The sequence below is a fragment of the Coloeus monedula genome, assembly GCF_965178545.1.
Source record: "Coloeus monedula genome assembly, chromosome: Z".
Classification (NCBI taxonomy): Eukaryota; Metazoa; Chordata; class Aves; order Passeriformes; family Corvidae; genus Coloeus; species Coloeus monedula.
Genome location: NC_138822.1, coordinates 1,532,408 through 1,553,666, shown reverse-complemented (window position 1 = coordinate 1,553,666; position 21,259 = coordinate 1,532,408). Strand labels below are relative to the sequence as shown.

Below are 21,259 nucleotides of genomic sequence, written 5' to 3'. Positions count from 1 at the left end.
GTTCAAATTGTAGCCACTTCACTGTTTTTGAGAAAGATGAACAGAGAAATAGAATTTAAATAAAAACCAAGTGTTCTCAACTTCTGTTTGTTCTTTTCTAACACTTGCATTACAAAAGTGACAATACACAAGAGCAATTCCATTTCAACCTGAAGCTGAACAGTTTTTGCAGTATACAGTTGACTCACAAATCAGTTATTTATACCATTTCCTTCCCAGAGCTACAGAAATCATGATTTTTTAACTTAAAAGTTACCTGAACAAGTATCTCCTGAGAGCAGATGGCCCAGGATCCACACGCCTTCAAATCTCCCCCCAAAACCACAAAATTGGATTAGACAGTCTCAGCCCCTGCTGAAAAGGGACATTAACAAAGCACAACATCCACTTTTCCTTGCCTTTGGCAGTGCTAATGAGCACTTCTCCAACTTTTACTCACATTCTCCACAGTTTGGATTCTGAAGTCCTCGACCTCTTTTCTTAAGGATTTGTCCTTTCTCATTTAAACATTTCAAATCAGTGTCATTCAGAAAGAAATGTAAAGGAAGGGGTCAGTAATGGCACTGGAAGAACAAACACTTGTTTGCTTTTTTCACATTAAACTCCAACACTAATGACCCATCCAAAAAAAAATTGTAAGAACGATTTTTTCATTATCCCAAAATCATAACAGAGGGTTAAAATTAACATTTTTTGAAAGTAAGTGTTAACTTTATTTACTCTTACCTTCTTTTCTATATTGTTTTTGGTATTTTTGAGCTTTGAAACCATGTATTTTTAAGCTTTTTCCCTAATGTTCGCAATGGGGACTGCCAAAACTTGAGTGAAAAGCTGAAATTCTTACTCAGCGAGGCAACTGTGGTAGGTAGGCTTCAAATAAATAATAAAAAACACAGTAAAAATGTATCTACTTCCCCTTCAAATCTTGTCTATTATTTAGTTTGGATGTTTCCCATACCAATACTTTTTCTTTAAGACACAACCTAAAGGGGTCTAGATGCCACAGTTATACACAGAAACTCCATGCAAAAAATGTGAAACATAATTAAAATTATACTTTGATCAACAAACACAGGAAGTAGACAGTAACCTGAAGGAAGCAAAGCCCTACAATTAGCATAATTTTTTATAATTTTCTTCTTCTCTGTAGCATTTAATTCCAGACTGATTTTCCACACCAAAAAGCCTATGCTAGCCCAGCAAAGCTAATTTCATCCCTCAGTCCTTAGAACAGCCTGAAACCTATTTTTCACGTATAATAATCCAGTTACCAACATGAGAAAGCTCATCCTAAATCCATTAATTGCCTTTCCATCACAATATGGTGGCAGCGAGCAGCTTTAATTCAATTTGTAAATAACATTGGCCAAAAAAAAAAAAAAAAATTAATTAATTTTCCTTAATATTAGTGCTCAGCCTGCATTATTCTCTGCATTTAGTAGGGCTGAATGAAAAGTGAGAGCTATTAACAGCTTTCTTTTTAGTAGCAATTAGCTAATTAATGGCCTTTTATGGGGCTGGCTCGTGTCACGGTGACTCAGGGCACCAGGCAGCGCCAGTGAATCACTGGATTCGTGAAAGTGGAACTTTTATGATGCAGCTGAGACTTTCCCCTCAGCTTTTTCTGCCCCTCCCAATGGGTCAGCTCCTCCCTGACGAGGCAGAATCACTCTTCTCAGAAATCATCTCCTGCCCAGTAGGGTTGTGGAAGAAGCCTCAGACTGTTTAAGTGCAGACTCGTAACTATTCAGAGGGCATCTGTTATTTTTCTCTGCAGAGCTCACCTTTTCCATTTGCCTACAGCTACTGACATTGTTCTCCTTGCAAGGCTGAGTTGGAAAGCAACTGTTGACCTAAAATTCAAACTACCTCTAAAAAAAGCCATCAACTTCTCAATCTCAACCAGCACACTTGAAGTGAGCTCGGAGGATGTGCATTTCTGTTATCGTGCCACACACAACCACCGTGCTGGTGTTCCTTCTTACAAAAAAGGTACTCTGTATACGGGGCTTTGGTTTTGGTTGTTGTATTAAAATGGATGTAAATACACAATACTTCCATTGTTCACTCAGAACTAGCAGCTGGTTCATGGTGGATCCCTTATTTACAGGAGTCAGGTGTCAGGAGTTACACCCCATTTCAGCCCCACTGAGGCTCAGAGCATGGTCTCTGTGGTTCTTCAGTCTAGCCAAGAAAGAAATAAAATACAAGTGTATATGAGCCTTAGTACCAGAGTCAAAAGAAACTTCTTTCAAGGGAAGACTGGAACTTTTATTCAATCACACTGCCAACCTGCATCTGAAATACCTGGAGGGCAAGGCCCTAAAGCAATTCCAATCTCGATCAGCTACGTCAAGATTTTTAATATTTAAAACAGTTGCTTCCCCACAGGTCGTAAGACTGTGCACTTGTCAGAGGAGTCAGGAGAGAGAAAACAGTTGGGGCATGGAGCTGAGACTACTTTTTAATTAATTCAGTGGCCCAATACTCCTAAATTAACTGCATGCTTACGGTAAGTGGCTCAAGAGGGCTACCACATCTGGCACTTTATTAGGATCATGGAATATCCTGAGTTTGATGATCCTGATGTGTCTCTTCCAAGTCGAGCTCCTGGCCCTGCACAGGACAGACCCAACAATCCTACCCTGTGCCTGGGAGTGCTGAGGAAACACCACATCTGACACCTACAGCACAGGCCTGTGACAGGCATTGCTGTGTTTTTATTGATACATAAATAAAGCTGCTGCAGATATGACCCAAGGAGCACACAGACTTTTCCTCTTCTTTACCCAGATCAGCAGGAACCATGCAGGTTAATGAAAATCGCCTGGATATAGCCAATTTGTAACTAGTTTTGAAAAGTCGTATTTAACCCCTTAATCAACTTTTGGGACCGTTTTTGAAGGAACAAAAAGAGAAGTGAAGTGAATACATCTTCACTTCTCCTTTTGAGAAGTGAACATAATTTTTACTTCAAAAAAAAAAAGGTGCCAATAAAATTATCATTGAATGATATTGATCTAACAGTCTTGATTCCATGATAAAATTCAACAAGTTACAAACTTAAATGTGCTCATCTATGTAATATCTTCCTTAGTAACTAATGGATTGTCTTCATGACACACAAATATTTTTACTTTACAGATTCAGAAGAGGAGATGGATCAGTCTCAGCTGTCTAAAGATTTGCTAGAAGACTTAGAAATACTGAGGAAATCATTTGAAAGACTGGCACAGAGTATTTCCAAGGCAGTCTGCATTAGACCGCTACAGTAACTGCAACCCACCAACGCGAGTTCTGAAAGACGCTTCCAAAAACAAATGAGACACAATGAAGCTGATGGCCTGCAACCAGGGCTGAACAGAAGCCCTTCATAACTCAGGAACTTGGTGAAAAGAGCAGTGCTGCAAGCTTTTCCAGCATATTGTCCAGTGGGTGAGTAACCAGCAGGAACCACCCTGTCCTGGACCGGCGCTGCCTCCCCGCCTGCCAGCTCAGGCTCCACAGCAGCTCCAAACCCCACTGCTAGCTAAGGTACATAGGCAGGGACTAAAGAAGGAGCTTAACTCCTTTTGTTTGCTTGTTTGCGAACCTGGAGTGACGTCTAGAGGGAAAAAATGAACAAAAATGAAACAAGACACCATTCTCTATTCAGTTTCTAAGACCATCAGCGCCAACCTCATGCTCTTTTTTAATTATGCCATCATGCTAAATATTCACACAGTATTTCTTAGATTTATTGAAATATAAACTTGTAGGGATAAAAAGCAGACTGAGAAATATCATACATGTTATACAGATACTCTGTTGCTACAACGTGGTGATCACACGCTACAGAAGATAATCCTGTTAAATGAACTAACTGCTCGCACACTGAATTTAAGGGAGATTGTCCTTTTTTTCGCTTGTTTATTGTCTGGTTGCCACAGCAATACACTGCCTGTTTGTTTTGAACATGACATGCAGAGCACATTTGTTCAAGGAACTATTTTCTCAGCTTTATACTGTACGTGCACCGACGGTCTCGGGCCAAAGGAGACGCGGGACTCCGAACGCACAAAACCCGAAAGGATCCAAAATGAACTTTGGCCAATCCCAACTGTAGAGCATCAAAATGTCAAGCTACAGCTGTTCTGCCTTAATGAGGACATGTACTGCCCAGCTTAACCCAGTCCTTCTCCCCATCTCCCCTGGAGGGAGGCTGATGACCCCATCTCAGTTTATCTCACCCAGAAGTTTCCTGCTTTGCGTCCTCCTTTTCTCACTCCCATCTCAGACCTCCACACAGGCACAAACCACTTCAGAAAAAACTATGTTTCACTAACCCCACAACTACTCTTATTCTTCCACAGAACTGCCACCACCAAAACTTTACTTGAGAAAAACAATCATTTGCTTTTCCGAGTCTCAAAAAACATCCACTAATTTCAAGCACCAAGACATGAAACATAAACATTTCACTTCCAGTGTCCAAGTTTTGACCTTTGCTCAAATCTCTCCAATGTGGAAAAACTGCTGGCAAAAGCTACAAGCCCAAGCTCCCCTCAAACCCTTTCAACACAGCTCTTCTATTTCTCCAGTTTTGAACAACTCTTTCTGCTAAATTCTAAGGCCCTAAGGTAGCTCACGTGTTTTGTGGTTTGAAGAGATCACATCTTTCAACTCGTTTTTATTTTTAAAAAAACAAGAAATTGCCCAGTTTCCTCACAATAACCATATCCACCACTTGGAAAATGCACCCACAAACTTTTTTTTTGCTCTCCATCTCACAGTGGTATGATACCACATTTCTTCACTCTGCAGATGATAAGCCTAAAAACAGATATGTGAGTCAAGAGCCACACCACTGCCCATCACTTCTGAAAATCTTTGGTTTCTGATAACAGCTTTCATTCCTGGATTTTATTGTGCCTTACCTAATCCACCAAAAAGGGGAAACGAAATGCGGAACTTGCATGGCAGAGTCTCACTTTGAAACAATACAGGATAAAGACAAAGAGTAATACAAGATATGAAAAAGTACTGTGGGAGTTCACTGACATTTTATTCTCTGAACAGATGAAAATAGCAGTGACACCTCAAGGACACAACCTGCAGGGATGTCCTCATATTTAATGGGCAAACGTACCTGGAGACTTTCTAACTACAGCAGACATGAAACATGTACCACATTTATTTTAGGCTTGAACAACAGTACAAATGTAAGAACCACAGCCATTACTTATTTCACTGAGTTTCAAATCCTCAGGCATTTAATGGGAAATAATTAAATCCAGCTTTCGTGTAGAATATGGAAACCTCTGAAATGCTACCTCAAAAAAAATCTACTGTGATATTCTTCATCCACAGATTTCCTTAACAATCTTTTTTTTTCCCACTTTTCGGTCAGTCTAAGTGATCTTGACACTCTCCTCTTTCGACATGAGTAACTATAGGGATGTAAACCTTGATCCTCTCCTGCAGAGGGATTTTTTTGTAAAGGAAATTTACCAGCCAGAATTACATTTTCATTCTGTAATCCCTTTAGTATTTTAGCAGACTTGCCTATTACTTTAATTCCAGACTGACTACAGTACAGGCAGCTTCAGATTTCAACACCAACAAGTGGGATAGGATACCCACTGCATGCTGACAGAACAGTAGCACATTTTCAAGTCTTCCATAACTTCCCATGGATTTAGCATTAAAACCAGACTCGAGCAAGCCAGACATCAGTTCAGCCAATTCTTTTTGCTCTCTTGGACACCATTTATTTGAGGAGAATGGTAATTTAAATGTGTTCATCTCTGTAATATCTTCCCTAGTAACTAATGGATTGTCTTTGTGACACACAAATATTTTTGCTTCTCAGATTCAGAGGAGAAATACTAATGGAACATCTTGGTCTGCTCTGAAGTGATGGCAACTTTTTTCAGCATTATTCAGAAACCCAATAAGAACAATAATAAGCCTAGCACAATTCACAGAATTTTTTTTCCAAAAAAAGCATTTCTGCTCATAACTCTAAGTTGCAGGTTTTTTTCATTATATTAATCTTATCCTGATTATCTTTTGTAAACTCACTTTTTTCTATCCAGTCCTTTGTACTTTTACACTCCCACTTGAGTAGGAAAAATCTCATTTAAATGTGCTTTCTTAAGCAAGAAACAGTGAGACTTTTGATCCTTAAAACATTTTAAATCTTGATATAGATCTATGTACTTAATTCAACCATCTGTATGGTCTTTATTACCTTTTCTAAAGGCAAGGCAGCATAAATCATATTAATCAAACAAGAATCAATCATCCCTTCTATCTGTGTAAGAAATCCGCCGTAATCTGCACATACGGAACACGCAGCTAAAGAAAAGAAATCAAAGATATTGGCTTTGTTATTAAAAAAAAAAAAACAAAAACAAACCCAAACCCCAGACCTTCGTTCCCATTATTAACTCGCAGCAATATTAATTCAATCTCTTGCGTCTGTAATATTTTAATAGCTCACTTCAGGGCAGCCATGAAAAATTTTCGTAACTTCCAGAGTGATGGGAAGACAGACATGAGGTTAGCTCTGAACTCCAAAAACTCCCATGCAGCAGCCCAGGCTGCTGCCAGAAGACCACAGATGGATGCCATATGAGCAGCTGAGACTGTGATGCTGAAGGGGAGCCATGGAAATTCTTTGCTTGTGATGTACTCGTGCAGTTCCAAGGTGTAACACGCATCAAACTCGGTGTTTTAGCAGTTTTAAACCTCAGCTTGATAATTTTATAGCTGTGCCCAGCAATGAGCTTCAGGGAAGGGACTCAAAAATAGCAAGATTAAAGAAAATTAAAGTGAAAACAACACAAAAGAGATGAATGCTATAAACAGACCAAGAGAGACAGAATCAGTTTTGAGATTTTTTTTTTTTCTGGATTTTTGTGCTAACAGAAGTTAGTGCAAAAATGTAATTATGTTTCTCTTTACGAATCCAAACACTATTCTATCACAGTGACTTTTTTTTTAAAGGAAAGGAACAGGCTTTCTGTTCTGTTCAGAATGAAGTCTCCAAGTTACAAGATATCCGTGAATTAAGTCCTTTTGTTTTTTGATAATCAAAACTATCTGCAGAGAGAGCCCAGAAACAGCTCCTCTAACACTGCTAAATTGCATATGACTAATCCAGGGGAGTGGGGTGGAAAAGGGGGATGGAAATCTGCCTGGGCTGAGTCACTGTGAAGGCACAGTAAAGAATGACTGCTGTACAAGTCCAAAGCTATTGAGACATAAATTGGCTGACCTAGTAGCCAGGTTTTAAGGCTTAGCACAAATACGAGAACTGAGCCCTCTCTTGACATCTCACACTTCCTTTCAACAAATGAAACTTCTGAGTTGCACTGAGACATAATTTTCAACTTACGAGGACGCCCCATAGCTGAAATGATCAAAATTTAGAAGCTTCAAACTGAAAAGCTACTGCTTCAGCTGCATGTGATTGTTTGCTCCAACAGGATCCAGCTAATGGACTGAATAATAAATAGTATTTCTGAAACCCCAACTCACTTGTAATTGTGTTTGACAAATAAGTTAGAAGTTCCAGGTTCTTTTTCTTGGCTATCTCTTCTACTGCTGACTTAAATACTGCACATCACTGTCTCTCACCAGTGTGAACTTCCTCATGTAACACTTGGAACAGGTAAAACAACAAAAAAGACAGGCTGAAATTCTTCAGAGAATATGCACACAAACCCTCCCTAAGTATGAGAAGGCCAACAGGCAGAGAGATCAGCTTTTGAAGTCACCACATAGAGAGGACTATGAAAAACTGACTTCAGGAAAAAACTCAGCATTCTCATAGTGTTATTCCCAGTGGAACTTCCAGCAAAATGATATTTTATTTGGACAGAAGTGTCCAAACTGAAATACCCACAACAGCACTACTAGAAAACTATCCATTGTCTGTGCCATTGCCTGCAACTGCTGCCATCTCTACCAGTTACAACACTGCACAGTAAAATAAAAGACTTCTATGACCTAAAATGCTCTGAAACGATCATCTGAATGGCTTATCTACAGAATGTTCTAAAATTAGCTTCCGTGCCCATGGGAAAGACCTGATGGAAACTCAAGATCTTGCCTATCCTCCACAGGTGTCAAGTTGATAATGAATGGAAAATTTAGGACCTGTGAAACAGCTGGGAATCCACTGCAACCAAAAGATAATCCTTGAAAACAAACACTGAAGGAAACCAGATCCTATCTCTCAAACAACCCTTCTTAGCCCATGGCTATGAATACTCACTCTTCTTCACTGAGGGGAGCAGCTGGGACCTGTAACAGGATGAGCTCCCAATTTAAATGCCCAACTTCAGGGCAAACCGAGAATCCATTTAGACATCACTTGGGAAATTCTTAATTATTGCAAAAAAACCCCAGCGTGGCTCGAATATGTTTTAGCTACAACTTTAGGTTCCATTGGCACCTTCTTTTCTAAAGTAAAAACACACATTCACTTCTCAAAAGGCATGTTCCTTCAAAACAGGCCGCATAAGTCAATTAACAGGTTAAATGTATCTTTTCAAAACTTGTGTAAGTTTCCAGTAAAGTTTCTGTAGAAATATCAGAACATTTCAGCTAATTGAGGTCATTGCACAATCCAAGCTGTGTTATGTGAGAGACAAGGTTAGTTCCTAAACTACCAAAAGTCTTGGTAGTTTGGGCTTGGGTGTTAGCAGCAGCCCATCTACAGTATTTGTCAGCCATAAGCTGTTTTTGAGCACTACCCAGAAGTTTTAAGTACAAACACGATCTCCATCTTGTCACACAGTACTCTGAAAACAACAATTACACAACACTCGTGATGGACTCAAGCATCCATCACAGACTGACACCCCATAAATGGCTACCTTTGCACTATAAATTTACTTCTCTGAATTACAGGAAGCAGGAAAAAAAACGCTTTCCCATAATTTCCCCTGCATTTCCCACAACATATCCAAATGTTCAAAGAACAATTTGAGAATATTTTTTCCCTAGCTGCTGCTTTAGCCTTAGAGCAAAATACAGATTTCCTTCTCAATATCAGTGCATGTTGCTACCACCCTGATCTGAGTCTACAGAGAGCTCAGTATAGCCTGGTACACCTGGTGTTTCCATCATATACTAATAAGTTGTAATATTTCATCTCTTTATTTAAAAAGAGTGCCTATGATAAAGACCACTTTCTCTTGAATGCCATTTTCTCTTCAAAGCTACTAAAAACAATAAGGCACAGAGGGTTTATGTCACCCCCCAGACTACTGAAGCATTAACAGCTTTATGGAGAAAGCCACATGAATTTTTCAACAAATACGACTACATTCCTTTTACCATATGGAAATGTATTTCTTTCCAATGTCATGGTCCAGATCAGGTTTAAAGTTGCAGCTGAAAGGAAAACACTCCTGTGTCGTGGAATCAATGTTATTTTCCTAAAGCATGTGACCTGACATCTAGGGACTTTCTTTAATTTCTTTTTTAATTAAAGTAGCTGCCATTTGTTGAATGACATCATTTTCCATGCTCAAGTACATAAAATACCCAGTTTTGTAACAGTCACTGGGCACAACCTGTAGAGTCACTCACACACCCTGAAATACAACAGTTTCTTCAGGTGAAAGTAACAGAGAATTAAAAATTAATTTACTACAATCTGAGACTGGCAGATAACTGATAAACATTTGACTGCACCCAGTTCTGATGAATCAAAACCAAGTATGCCACATGTGGTAAATTTAACAAAAAGCAGTTAACAGAATTTTAGTGACCTCTGAATTAGCTGTGCAATCACACAGAGAACCTCCACGACAAAAAGATGGTGCCACAAAATTTTAATATATGAAAAGACAGATAGACATGTCACTGACTCAGTTTCAAGCTTCTCTTTTTCAACAAGTAAAATCTAACACTCCTCAAGGAGCAGTATGACAAACCCTGAGTTTAGACAGCTAGATTTTATCTAAATCTAGCGTAAAGCCTTCAAATCGCAATTTAAAGAAAGCAATTGAAAGATTAAATTTAAAATATAAACATTTTTCCTAAGAAAAAAATTGGTTTGAAAAGGGAGAAAGGTCCAGGGTGGTTGTCTCACCCAGCTCTAGGGATACTGGGATTAACTAGCTCAGCTTTATCAAGCACTACAGCACTATCAGAAAAGAGATCTTTCCTCCTGCCCCACTACTGATTTCCATAGGAAAAAGAAACCACAAGCAAACCCACAACAAAACATAAAGTTTTGTGTCAATAGGACACAAGTTATAAGCAAAACACCTTTAATAATTGCCATTAAAAATCGACAAGAAATTTACAGAAATTTTCTTTAAGGTCCCTACCAGCCCTAATTATTCTATTATTCTGCAAGAAATGGAAAAGGTAAAATTGAGTGTATATTTATGAATAAATATCCTAACACACATATGATATATATGTAAATCATTCAAATATCATTACTATCATCTATGAACACACGCATTCTCAGAACACTGCCTGGCACACTTCACTTCCCAGCTCTTACCAAGGGAATTAACACCATCTCAAACACGTTTGCATTCTCTAAGAGTTCTTTTAGTACCCAGCAAAAAGAACTAGCAGAAAGTTAGGGGAGCTTTAACACAATGAAAAAATTGTTCAGAAAAATAAGTGGAACAAAAAGCTCACGCTTTTGAAATAGGAAGAAAGGAGTACAACAGATGTGAAATGGTTTAGTGGATGTTTCTGTTTAGACAGACCTGGAAAAATGGAGTCTCCTAACAAATAAAAGATAGGACGCAATTCCTATAGGCTTAACAATTCTCCACGACGACTCTTGATTTGTTATTATTACCACAAAGCTCTTTAAACAACTTGGACTCTGAATAATATACACACAAGTACGAGAGATTATGGATAAAGGTACTAATTCCAGAGAAGTGGCACCCTCTGGAAGCTTGCTACCCCAAGCTGACGTGGTGGGGGCTAGGGAAAAATGCACGCGTAACTCTAATTTTGGCATCCTGCTGATTATGTATACTGCTCCTGCTAGCCTCTCCACAATAGTGGTCTTGATTAAAGAGCATTGTTCAGGAAGGGGAGCACATGCATTTGCAGATGGCATAAACATGCTGCCGTGACTAAACAACATTTGATGAGCACATGCAGCCCTGGCAGAGCCCCAGGGAGGAACCTCTGCTCTCGTGTTCTCCAAGCCCTGCCTGACAAACTTGAGATAAACCACACAGCTCAGCCAGGAGGGGCAAAGGCAGCAGCTCCTGACTCCCAGGCTTAAAAACTTGGTAATAAAGGTGTGTAAACAGATGCCACACGCTCAGTTTTAGGTATCAGCCTGTCCCACAGAACGCAAAATGAGCTAAGTATGTCTTCTCTCTCGTGTTTGGGTTTTGTGTTTGAGTGCCCACTTTTTACTAGACCCTGATCAAAGAAATAGTACTCTTACTCTCTCCACGTTTTATCTGCCCCAATTATTTCCCACAAATCAATATCCTTAGTGAAAGTGGATAAGCTCAGTCTTATCCCTGTGGTAAATAGTAAGTTTACATCTTGGCATTCAACAAAGAAAATAGTTGCATGAGAAAAACTGAAGAAAAAAATTCTTGAGGACCACATTCAAAAAGGAAAAATTAAAGGACTGGTACCTGAATGTTCTTCTCCAGAGAAATAATGTCCTTTTTGCAGTCATGCTGGGTTTTTCCCCAGATTACACCACTGTTAAACTATAATTATGTCAGGTAGGTAATACAGGTAACAGCCCCCTTGCACTGGTTAGCACAGGACTTCTGTTACCACATGTCCACAGAAGGGGCCTGTTAAAATATCCCTTCCACAAACATCTCTAGTAATTCACCCACAGCCTGCAAGGATTTTTGGTTAAAAAAAATCTGTGTCGTTTACAGGCTTTTCAAGCTAGCACACACACATAAGAGCAGGCTGATTATTTCTCTGACCTCTTGAACAAGAGACAACTCATATTTACTTATGTACAGTCAAGCAAAACATGGTTTATGGTCCCCCATCAGAGCTAACAAAACCTTCAGGTGGTCTCAGAAACATAACTTTTTTCTGGCATACAAATCAGTGCATATAAATCCAAAATAAATACTACATATTTTAGTGCAATTCCTCTTTGAATTCCTCAGTTTCGACCCATGTCCTAGACAATGTCTCATAAGTTCTTAATGAGATGAACTACATTTCTCAATGTATTTCAGTACATCAAGCCAGTAATACTGGCAAAACCAAAATTGTAGAGGTGATGGCTGATTTAGAAAATCACCATTTTGATTTTAAAATCAAGTTTTAACTCCTTTGTGAGCCCAGGGAAGTAAAAGATGACAGTAAGTTCTTCTGTTATCAATTATTAGGAAAAAAAAAAAACCAAAACAAAAAAACCCCAACCAAAATTGAAAATAAAACAGTGCTTGTAAAGGCTGGAGAAGCTCACAATTTTCTTTGGTCTATGCATCTTCCCCACATCACCTCAGGCTTGGACCTCTCACCCAGATCAGAAGTTCCTGATCAATACCTCAGGTTAGTCTCTAAAAGCTACATTAGATAAACCCTTTTCTTATTTTTATTTTTCCTCAGAGTGATTCAGCTCAGAGGAGAAGAATATGGACTCAGGATAGACTGGAAGAGTCGAGTCAGGTTTATTCCAACTAAATAGCAAAATTCATCCCTATGATGTTACTTAGATGGATGAACTATACAGAACCACAAATTCTCATCCCAGCTAAAACTGAACAGGTACAAAACACAACTGCAAGGTAACAATATGAATTAATGGGAATAAATCTCCCATTGTCTTCCAAGATGTACAGCCATCAATTAAACAAGCAAAGAATAAAACCTGACTCTTTCCAAATTCCACCTCTTGGTAGATCTGCAGCCCCTAAGACTATTGGCAATGTTCTGTTACAAATTTGTGTGAGGCTAATAACCTACAGGTATTATTCACACACTGAGAAGACAGCGTGCTTTTATGAACAGAACAAAAAAACCATACCTCAAAGTGTTAAAAACCCCCAAAAGTTAAGACTTGTCAGAGAAAAACACATACAGAAAGACAAGGATTTCAGTTCCAAAAGTAAGAAAAAACCCAGTTACACTTTGTACCCAACAGAGCAACTGACATCTGATTTTAAATGAAATGTCAGGCATTATTTGCAGAGGAACAAGAAGAGGAACAAGAGAGGAACAAGAAGAAAAGATAATGAAACAAATCATCTTCTATGGAAGAGCTTTTTCCTGGAATGATGCTACCCAGAAACCTACTCTTGAAATTGTGTGCTGTACCTGCCTTTCTGGAAAACGTATTTTTACAAGAGCACCACATTCAAGATTTGGATGAAGAAAACCTACCTGCCAAAGAATTTTCCAGTGAGACTGAAACATTTCAGAACAATTCTAATCAAATATTTTACTCACCAATTCCCAATATATGGGCGTTTTGGCTTCAAATTTTAAATCCCAAATCAAAGACCCTTAGGTTTTGTCCTTGTGATGAAAAACACTCATTCCACACACTGGCATGCAACAGGGAGTAATGAGCATTCTGTCAAATCCTGTGGTCAGGCACAACAGTTCACAGAGTTTCTAGGGAACCAGCAAACTTATGGTAGTGCTGTTCCACCAGAAAAAGAGCTGATCTTGCTCAGCTCATTGGACACAGAAATTAGGGACTTGTCTTCACTGTTCAGAGAAAAGTTCATTTTTAAATGTGGACTACTAATACAGAGGTGAGTTAAAAAAAAAAAGACACATGTATTTTAGATCACCACAACTTAAGGAAAGAAATCCACAGAGGTGTTAACACCTTCCTCACAGCGCATTCTGCAGCTCTCTTATTTCTGCATCACATCACCCAGCGATATTTCCATACCTGTCACTTTTTAAAAGATACAGGACATCTTAAATTTGCCCTTTTCTTACATTTCAAGACATCTTCTGTGACTGTAGCAAAAGTAATACAGGTAGATGTTGAAGCTGCTTTGAGAGTTTAAACATATCCATTCAATACTTCATACTGGAAAAGGTCCTATTTTAGTGAACCTAAGAGTTAACAAAACATTATTATCTTGAGCTTGTGAGCTCTCCTGTGACTTTGCAGGTAGAAAGATGAATGCTCCCACTGGAGTTGTGAGAGAGTTTCTGAAGAGAAACCACTGGTGAGATTCTCGTTGGTTTTCAGGCTCTGGGTGCTGTTCATCCTCACAGAAAATACAGGACTGGGGTCTTGCAGTGAAGGTTTGGAGCCCACACACAGTAATCTCTTTTCCAGAGCATCTACTGTCCTCTGTAATTTGTGTTTGGGAAACTAAAGCTTGTCAATATGCCATGATTTAAGGAGTTTTTCCTCCTAAAAGGAAAGCACTTGTATTCCATTCTGTAAATGAAAGCAAGCCTTGATGTCTACACAGGGATCTGAAATGCGCAGCAGGTATTCCAAAAAGGGAAAATCTGAAGGAATCGAGAGGAAAGGAGGGGAAACAACACAAAAACACCAGGAGGGAGGAAGGATAACTGACAATTCTCACACAGATCCAAATCTGTTATTTTATGAACATGTTACATGTACTTTAAATATATTTAGACTCTCATTGTACTCAGGAAATAAGGAAATGCCCTTTATATTGTAGTTTACAGTAGGCCTTAAAGCAATTAAACTACCATTTTTTTTCAACTGTGTAAGTCCAGTGAAATACACAGATCCTAACAGGTTGAGAAAAACTGAAGAGAATTTATTTGTCACAGTGTTTGATTCTTCTTTTTTTCAACAATACCAGCTTTAAAGGTATAAATTCCCAGTATTTTAAATTAATTTCTCCAAACTACAGCTTATCAGAAGCAGCAATCAAATATATACTCTAATAGGAGTAAGGAAAGGAAAGTAGCAGAGCTTAATTACTTAATTCACCAGGACTTCTGTGAAATATTGTACACCTACTAATATGGTGAGGCATCATTCTTTAAGAAATGGCTTTTCTCACCTCAGGGCTACAGAAGTGATGCACTGCATTTCCAGTGTACCTGAAAGACCTGAGAGTACACACTCGAGGTAAGATGGGGAAAATCATGTGGCAGAAGCCTGAGATTACTTACGAGATAACACTTAATGTTTTTATTACATAAGGCACATTAGAAGCCACCTATTTCCAAAATGGGCTTCCAAGAAACCCATTCAAGTGCCTGCTCTCAGGTCCTGAAGTACACAGACATTAAGTGATATAAGTGTCATTACTTTCACACTGACCTAAGGATTAATCATTTCATCTTCCTCTCTCCTCAGCTGGTGGAATTGCCTGGGAAACAACCTGAACTCCCAGTGACCTTTGCTAACCAAACAACACATCCTCAGTGGTTTGGAGCAAAGTAACTACTCAGACCTTGAACCAAGACAGTTTGGACAGCACAAAGAGCTCTACCAAATACTTTTCTCTCATTTCGTATGCTGTGAAAAGTTTTGGTTAGCTTCTCCAGCTTTTTTTCAACTTTTAGTAAACTTATAATGAACTCACTGGCCCAACCAGGGAAAAGCAGCCACAGGAAATGGGGGAGACAAACAACAGCATCTCTTCCATCATCCTAATTAGCAACAGTTCTGCATCTAAGGTGGAATTTGTTAAGCTCTTACCCTCCCTGTTTACAAACTTAAGCAAAAGGCAAGGAAAAAAAAAAAACCCAGAGCCTGTCACATTACTGTAAAAAAAGAGACTGCTAGCACTCAATTGTTTATCAAAGGCTATTTAGTCTATTTAATTGCCAGCCCCCAAAAAAAAAAAAAAAAAAAAAAAAAAAGAGCTTGCCGGATTTCCATTATTTATTATATGTGGAGTGACTCGCTGAAGCACTTGGAAAGATTTACTTCCCAGTGGTCACCTACTTAGATCAAGCGCTAAATCACTGCCTCTGTGGCTGGTGTTTGTTTAGGTGGCAGCAGTTGAGCTGGACCAGCCTCCCCGGCCCCTCTCGGGGTCTCCGTGTGTGTGGCCCGTCCGGGGCTGCAGCTGGATCCGCACACAATTCCCACTGTACTCCGCAGACTTTGTTATTCCAGGGTCCCTCCGAGCAGCCCCCCACACCCCAGGCATGGCTCCCAAAGGCAGAGCCACCTGTCCTGAGGGAGATAAATCACAAACACGCCGGGATTTTCACCAAACGCGTCGGAATTCTCACAAAACACATCAGGATTTTCACCGAACGTGTCACGGTTTTTAAAGGCACAACTTCTTCGGCTCAGCTGCACATCCTGAGGCACAGCCAGAACCAGTGTTTCTAAAGCTCAGACATCATCTTATCTCTCCTGACCAACATTTCCAAAAGATATTTAAATAAGTACTAAAACCTTTATGGACATCCGTTAAGTTAGATTATTTTTCTTATTCTGATGCTTCTAAACATTACAGGCAACCAGGTCACTACAAAACAAACACGTTACACTGTGCTTCCTCTAAATCACACAGGAATTCTTTGTGACTTGGGGAAGTTTTCCATCCATTCAAAAACCAAACCATCAGCACTCATTCATTACATAAACCTTACACACACACCCCATTATTACGCATTAATGATTATAAACACTTTTAAAATTATTTGGAGATTGAGGTTTGGTATCATGCCATCAAAGCAGTGCAGGAGTAGGTGTAAGCACATCAGTTCATGGAAGGAAGCTATCTGTTCATTAACTAAACAGCTGAATCAAGCACCTTAAGTCAGCAAATGTACTACACTGCCAATGCTAATTACAGATAATTATTACGCAATTTTCATTCCAGCCCCCTTTAAAGCAAGGGGCATGCTGGGGCTGCCACCACTTCCTCCAGAAAACACCTGGGCAGTAAAACAAATTTCCATATCAGAAAATATTTCTCAATAATATTCCTATATTATCCTTTGCTTAACATCACCTCACCACTTTTATTTGCACTCCTACAGACCACCCAACACAGTTTTGGCACATAATTAGGCTTTATGGGAGCAAAGCTTTAGCAAGATGCTGCAAAGAAAGTAAAACTTATTTCAAGTAGCTCAGTTTGGTACAGCCATGGAAACAATAAATAAGTATCTAGGTCAGAGATTTGCCAGTCACGAGTCCCACAGGGGGTGGAGAATTAAGACAGAGCTCAGCTCTGGGAATTACTGGGCATAGGTGACTGCTGGTGATCAGCATCATGTCCTAGGCAGGTCCCATTAAAAACAATTAAAATAACCAAAATTGTGTATATAAGCATGCATATAATTCTAAAAAATAAGGCATATTGATTTTCTAAGACTATGAAATTTACTCTCGGGGACCCATGTACCAATTTCATTAAAAGATTCTGCAGTAAAAGTTACCTACATGAATTGTAAACATTTTATAGCTCAGAGTGTAACAATGCATTTCAGAAGTTTTTGTGGTTCTTTTACTAAAAACTGTTAATTATTAAACACTGAACAGAACATTCAGTATGCAAACACAGCCAACTACATCTTCATGCATGCTGTCCTCTAATTTTTTCTTTTCTTTTATATCAAGTGACAAAAACATTAGTTTAAGAACAGTAATCTCCTATTTATTCACAGTAATTTGACAGAATTTGCTCACCCTGGCCCTGCAACACTCTTCCCAAGACTGGGAAGTGTTTAATTTCTTTATCTAAACAGTTTCTGAAATATGAAAGGAGAAAGAGAAAATATTCATAACTACTAAATAAAAGATGTAAAGGCAAACACCCAGTAAGAAAAGCAAGGGGTGATAAGAGATAAACACTGAATTGAAGTCATGTTTAAGCTGCAGAATAGTTTCTCTAGGCTTCCTCTGTGCTAAATTTACATTTAGCCCTCTGGATGTACAGAGCCGAGGAAAATTTCCTAATGTGATGCTGAAAGAGATAGACCACGAATACTTCCACAGAGAGTTTGCAAAACGTGTGGAATATATTGTATTACACACCTGAAAACCGTTTCTATTATTTAATGCTACATAATTGCTTTGGCAATTTTATTCACAGGCATTAGTTTATAGTACAGAAGGGGGGGAAAAAAAAAAAAAAGGTGTATTTTCACCCAAGAAATCCCATCTTATCTAAAACCATTCTTTCGATACCCAAAGTTTAAAACTTACATAAGAATTGAGGTTCTTTTTATTTTCAGTTTCTTTGGCCAGATTATTATTATTTTCCTAAATCAACACATAGTTGTTTCCATACAATTTAAATTTCTCATAAGCCTTAATCGATGGAAACACGTATTAGGTGAGCCCACATACATAAGGATATTTTCACTTAATAAAAATACAGCATGCATTTAATCTGTCTTGTATTTAGAGTATGTGCGACACAGAGCAGGAACAAAAAAAGCATTCTTTCCTTTACTGCTCTCAATTTCTGAGTACAATCTGGTCCTAACCTTGCAATATGGCACTTGAAACCTCTTTGTGAGCAACCAAACAGCTCACAAAAGTGTCAAAAAGGGGTTTATAGTCAATATGGTCATGGGTAAATTCACAGAAATACTGATAATGCAGACTGGCAGACATACATGACCTAACTTTTGGCTCCTCAAGAGCCAAACTGGGCTGAAAAGTCCTATATTGCACAAGGAAAAAGGCATGTAAAAAATTTAAAAAAAAAAATTAAAGTACAAACTAGGAATTTGCTTTAAGTTAGCTTCTTCCTCAGAAAAGTTTGAACACACCAAAGCACAACCTGAAATAACCAGAAGTGTCTGTAGATACAGATTACTGGTTTCTTTCTCGTTTTAAGAGGGTGCTTTTTCCTTGGCAGCCAAGCAAGCAGCATGGAACCACTTTCTCCTTTGCAATTTAATGCAATAATTTTAGCCTTAGCTTACAAACTATCTGAAGTAACAGAAAAACTGATTTTAAAACTATGTTTTAGCATTTGAAGATAATCTTGCCTGATTTTTATTTTTTTCTAATTTAGGTGAGTAGTACAGAGACAGGATGAAGAAACAAGGAAAACAGAATTGCACAGGAGGCTACAATTTCAAAAGGGCAGCATCTACCCCAAACCACCAGCTTTCTTTCCAGCTTTGGCCCATGGAAGAGCTCACAACACTCACTCAATCTGGAATGAGTATCACAAGTCTGTCTGGTTTTAAAGACCTTAATAAAACACAAGAATGTGTTCCATTCTCATTGTTTAACAGTCAAATTTAAACACTTATCTACTTACAGAGCCATCCTTCAGGTTCCTTTCATAAGAAAAGTGACAGGCCTTATTCTGCTCATCTCTTGAAATCACAAAGTTGTATTTGCCAGCTGACTCTTCTCCAGCTATCAGTGCCTTCCTCAGCTCTTCCACATATTTTTCTCTGTCCATTTCTATGTCAGCAGCCTCCCTAGAAATGTCTGCTTCAGACACTATCAGAAAGAGACATGTGAGAAATAAATAATCCAATGTGTGTGAACAAGTATCTATATTATACATTTTATATAAAACATATATTTATATAGATTTATATCCATATATATAAAATATGTATTTTTATATCTATACATAAAATATATGCACTGACCTTCAAGGTCCCTTCCATCCCACGGCATTCTATAATTCCGTGATTCCATGAAATATCAGGAGATTATTCTTCCCTTGACATACATCAGTGTGCCATTTCCACCAGTGGAAATGTAGCAGGAATACTGTGTTTTTCAGAAATATTAACTTCTGTCCCTTTTTTTCCCCTGTCTGAAAATGGGTTATTGCTTTATTGCTACTCATCCACAATTCTAGTTGCCTGAAGTGCCCCAAAACAGTACAGAGAGAATTGTGGGATCCCTTGCAGCAGGAGGCAAAGAGGGGCAGAAAAAGGTAAGTTTGGAAGAGTAACAAAAGGAGTGTTTGTCTAGAACAGTGATTTCAATACTGAGAAGATAAAACTTTTAATGGCAATAAGAAAGTCATAAAAAGAAAGACACTAAAATACTGCAACAGAGCACTGTGGAGGATTTTTTCCTGTATATGCTGCATGTTTCTTTATGTTATATAACCAGCAGAACTGATCAATCATTATGGAAATATGAAATGCATAAATCCTCATAGATGTAGCTCTCTAACCCAATACAAAGGTAATACAGTAGATTACATTGCATGTTTGTGTGCTTCTCCTCCCCTGCAACATTCACTGTTTTCCCTCTCTCCTTAAACAGGACTCCTAACACATTTCATCATCACCTTAAACATACAAAACCCATAAAAGACAACTCCATCGGCAGCTCTCACTCTCTTCCTGGTAGGTCTTGCCAAGCAAAATAATCCACAGCATGAGCAACCCAAAAGGGATTTCCCACAGCAAGACTATTCCGACTGTTGCTTTCCCTCCCTCCAGGTTTTGAATTTAAAATCCAAGCAGTCTCAAACATGATGCAGTAACTTCAGAAAGTGACCAAAACCAATGTTCTGTTTTCTGAAAGCACAAAGCAGTGCAGTAGGAAGGCCTCATGCACAAGAACACCAACCCCCAATGAAATTATTCAAGGGACTAGAAATTCAGCAGGAATTCCTCAGAAAGGGATCAGATTCTTCCAGAACACAAAAAACTCTCCTTTGGATGAGCACCCAGTGCTCATGCTGAACTGGTGTGGGTTTCTTTCTTTCCTTTTTAAAAGAGGGAGGTCATCCTGCTTTCACTGCCCTCTGCTTTGGGAAATCATTATCAGCCTTTCTGCCAGATGCAGGAAATCAACAAAATGAGAACTGTGTCTACCTATTTTTTCTATACACTCCCAGCTATAGTGGCACAGCCTTCACTTGGAAAAATAAGAGCCCTCTTTTTGTGAATTCTAAACTGAGGATTTTGAAGTCGCCTAAGAACAAGAAGATGCTTCACACAGAAAAAACAGTATTTATCATTGTTAACACCCTTCTTGTTATTTTCAAAATAACTTGACTTTACTATTGTCAAGCCAAGAAAGAAAAACCTTTCACTACAGGGAATCAGGATTGGAATACATGTATTTCCTTTGTGCAAGGACTCCTGATCCATGGAGTGTTTGAAATGTTAAAAGGAATATGGGAGAGCAGATTTAGTTTAAATGTTGACATACATTTATCTAATCTCAGACCTATATGAAAGCTTGGCTTATATAGGAACTGGGGAGACACAACATCTTTTGGGCAGGGAGAAGGAAGGAAGAAGGAACTATGTGGGTTCTTATAATTCAGATAAAGAGTCCAGAAAATGGCCTTGCCTGCTATTTGCTGTAAAACGTATCATTCTCTCCTCCCTCTAAAATATTTTTGCTACTGAGAGAAGGGCTTTTGAT

General features: G+C 38.7%; 1 protein-coding gene across 1 annotated transcript in view; it reads right to left on the bottom strand.

Moving 5' to 3' along the window:
• Nucleotides 1-21,259, bottom strand: part of XRCC4 (X-ray repair cross complementing 4) — a 142,012-nt gene that overhangs the window by 105,515 nt on the left and 15,238 nt on the right. The window contains exon 3 of the mRNA XM_082301978.1: nt 19,170-19,357. Within this exon, the coding sequence (XP_082158104.1) occupies nt 19,170-19,357 (188 nt within the window). The remainder of the gene's footprint in view (nt 1-19,169; nt 19,358-21,259) is intronic.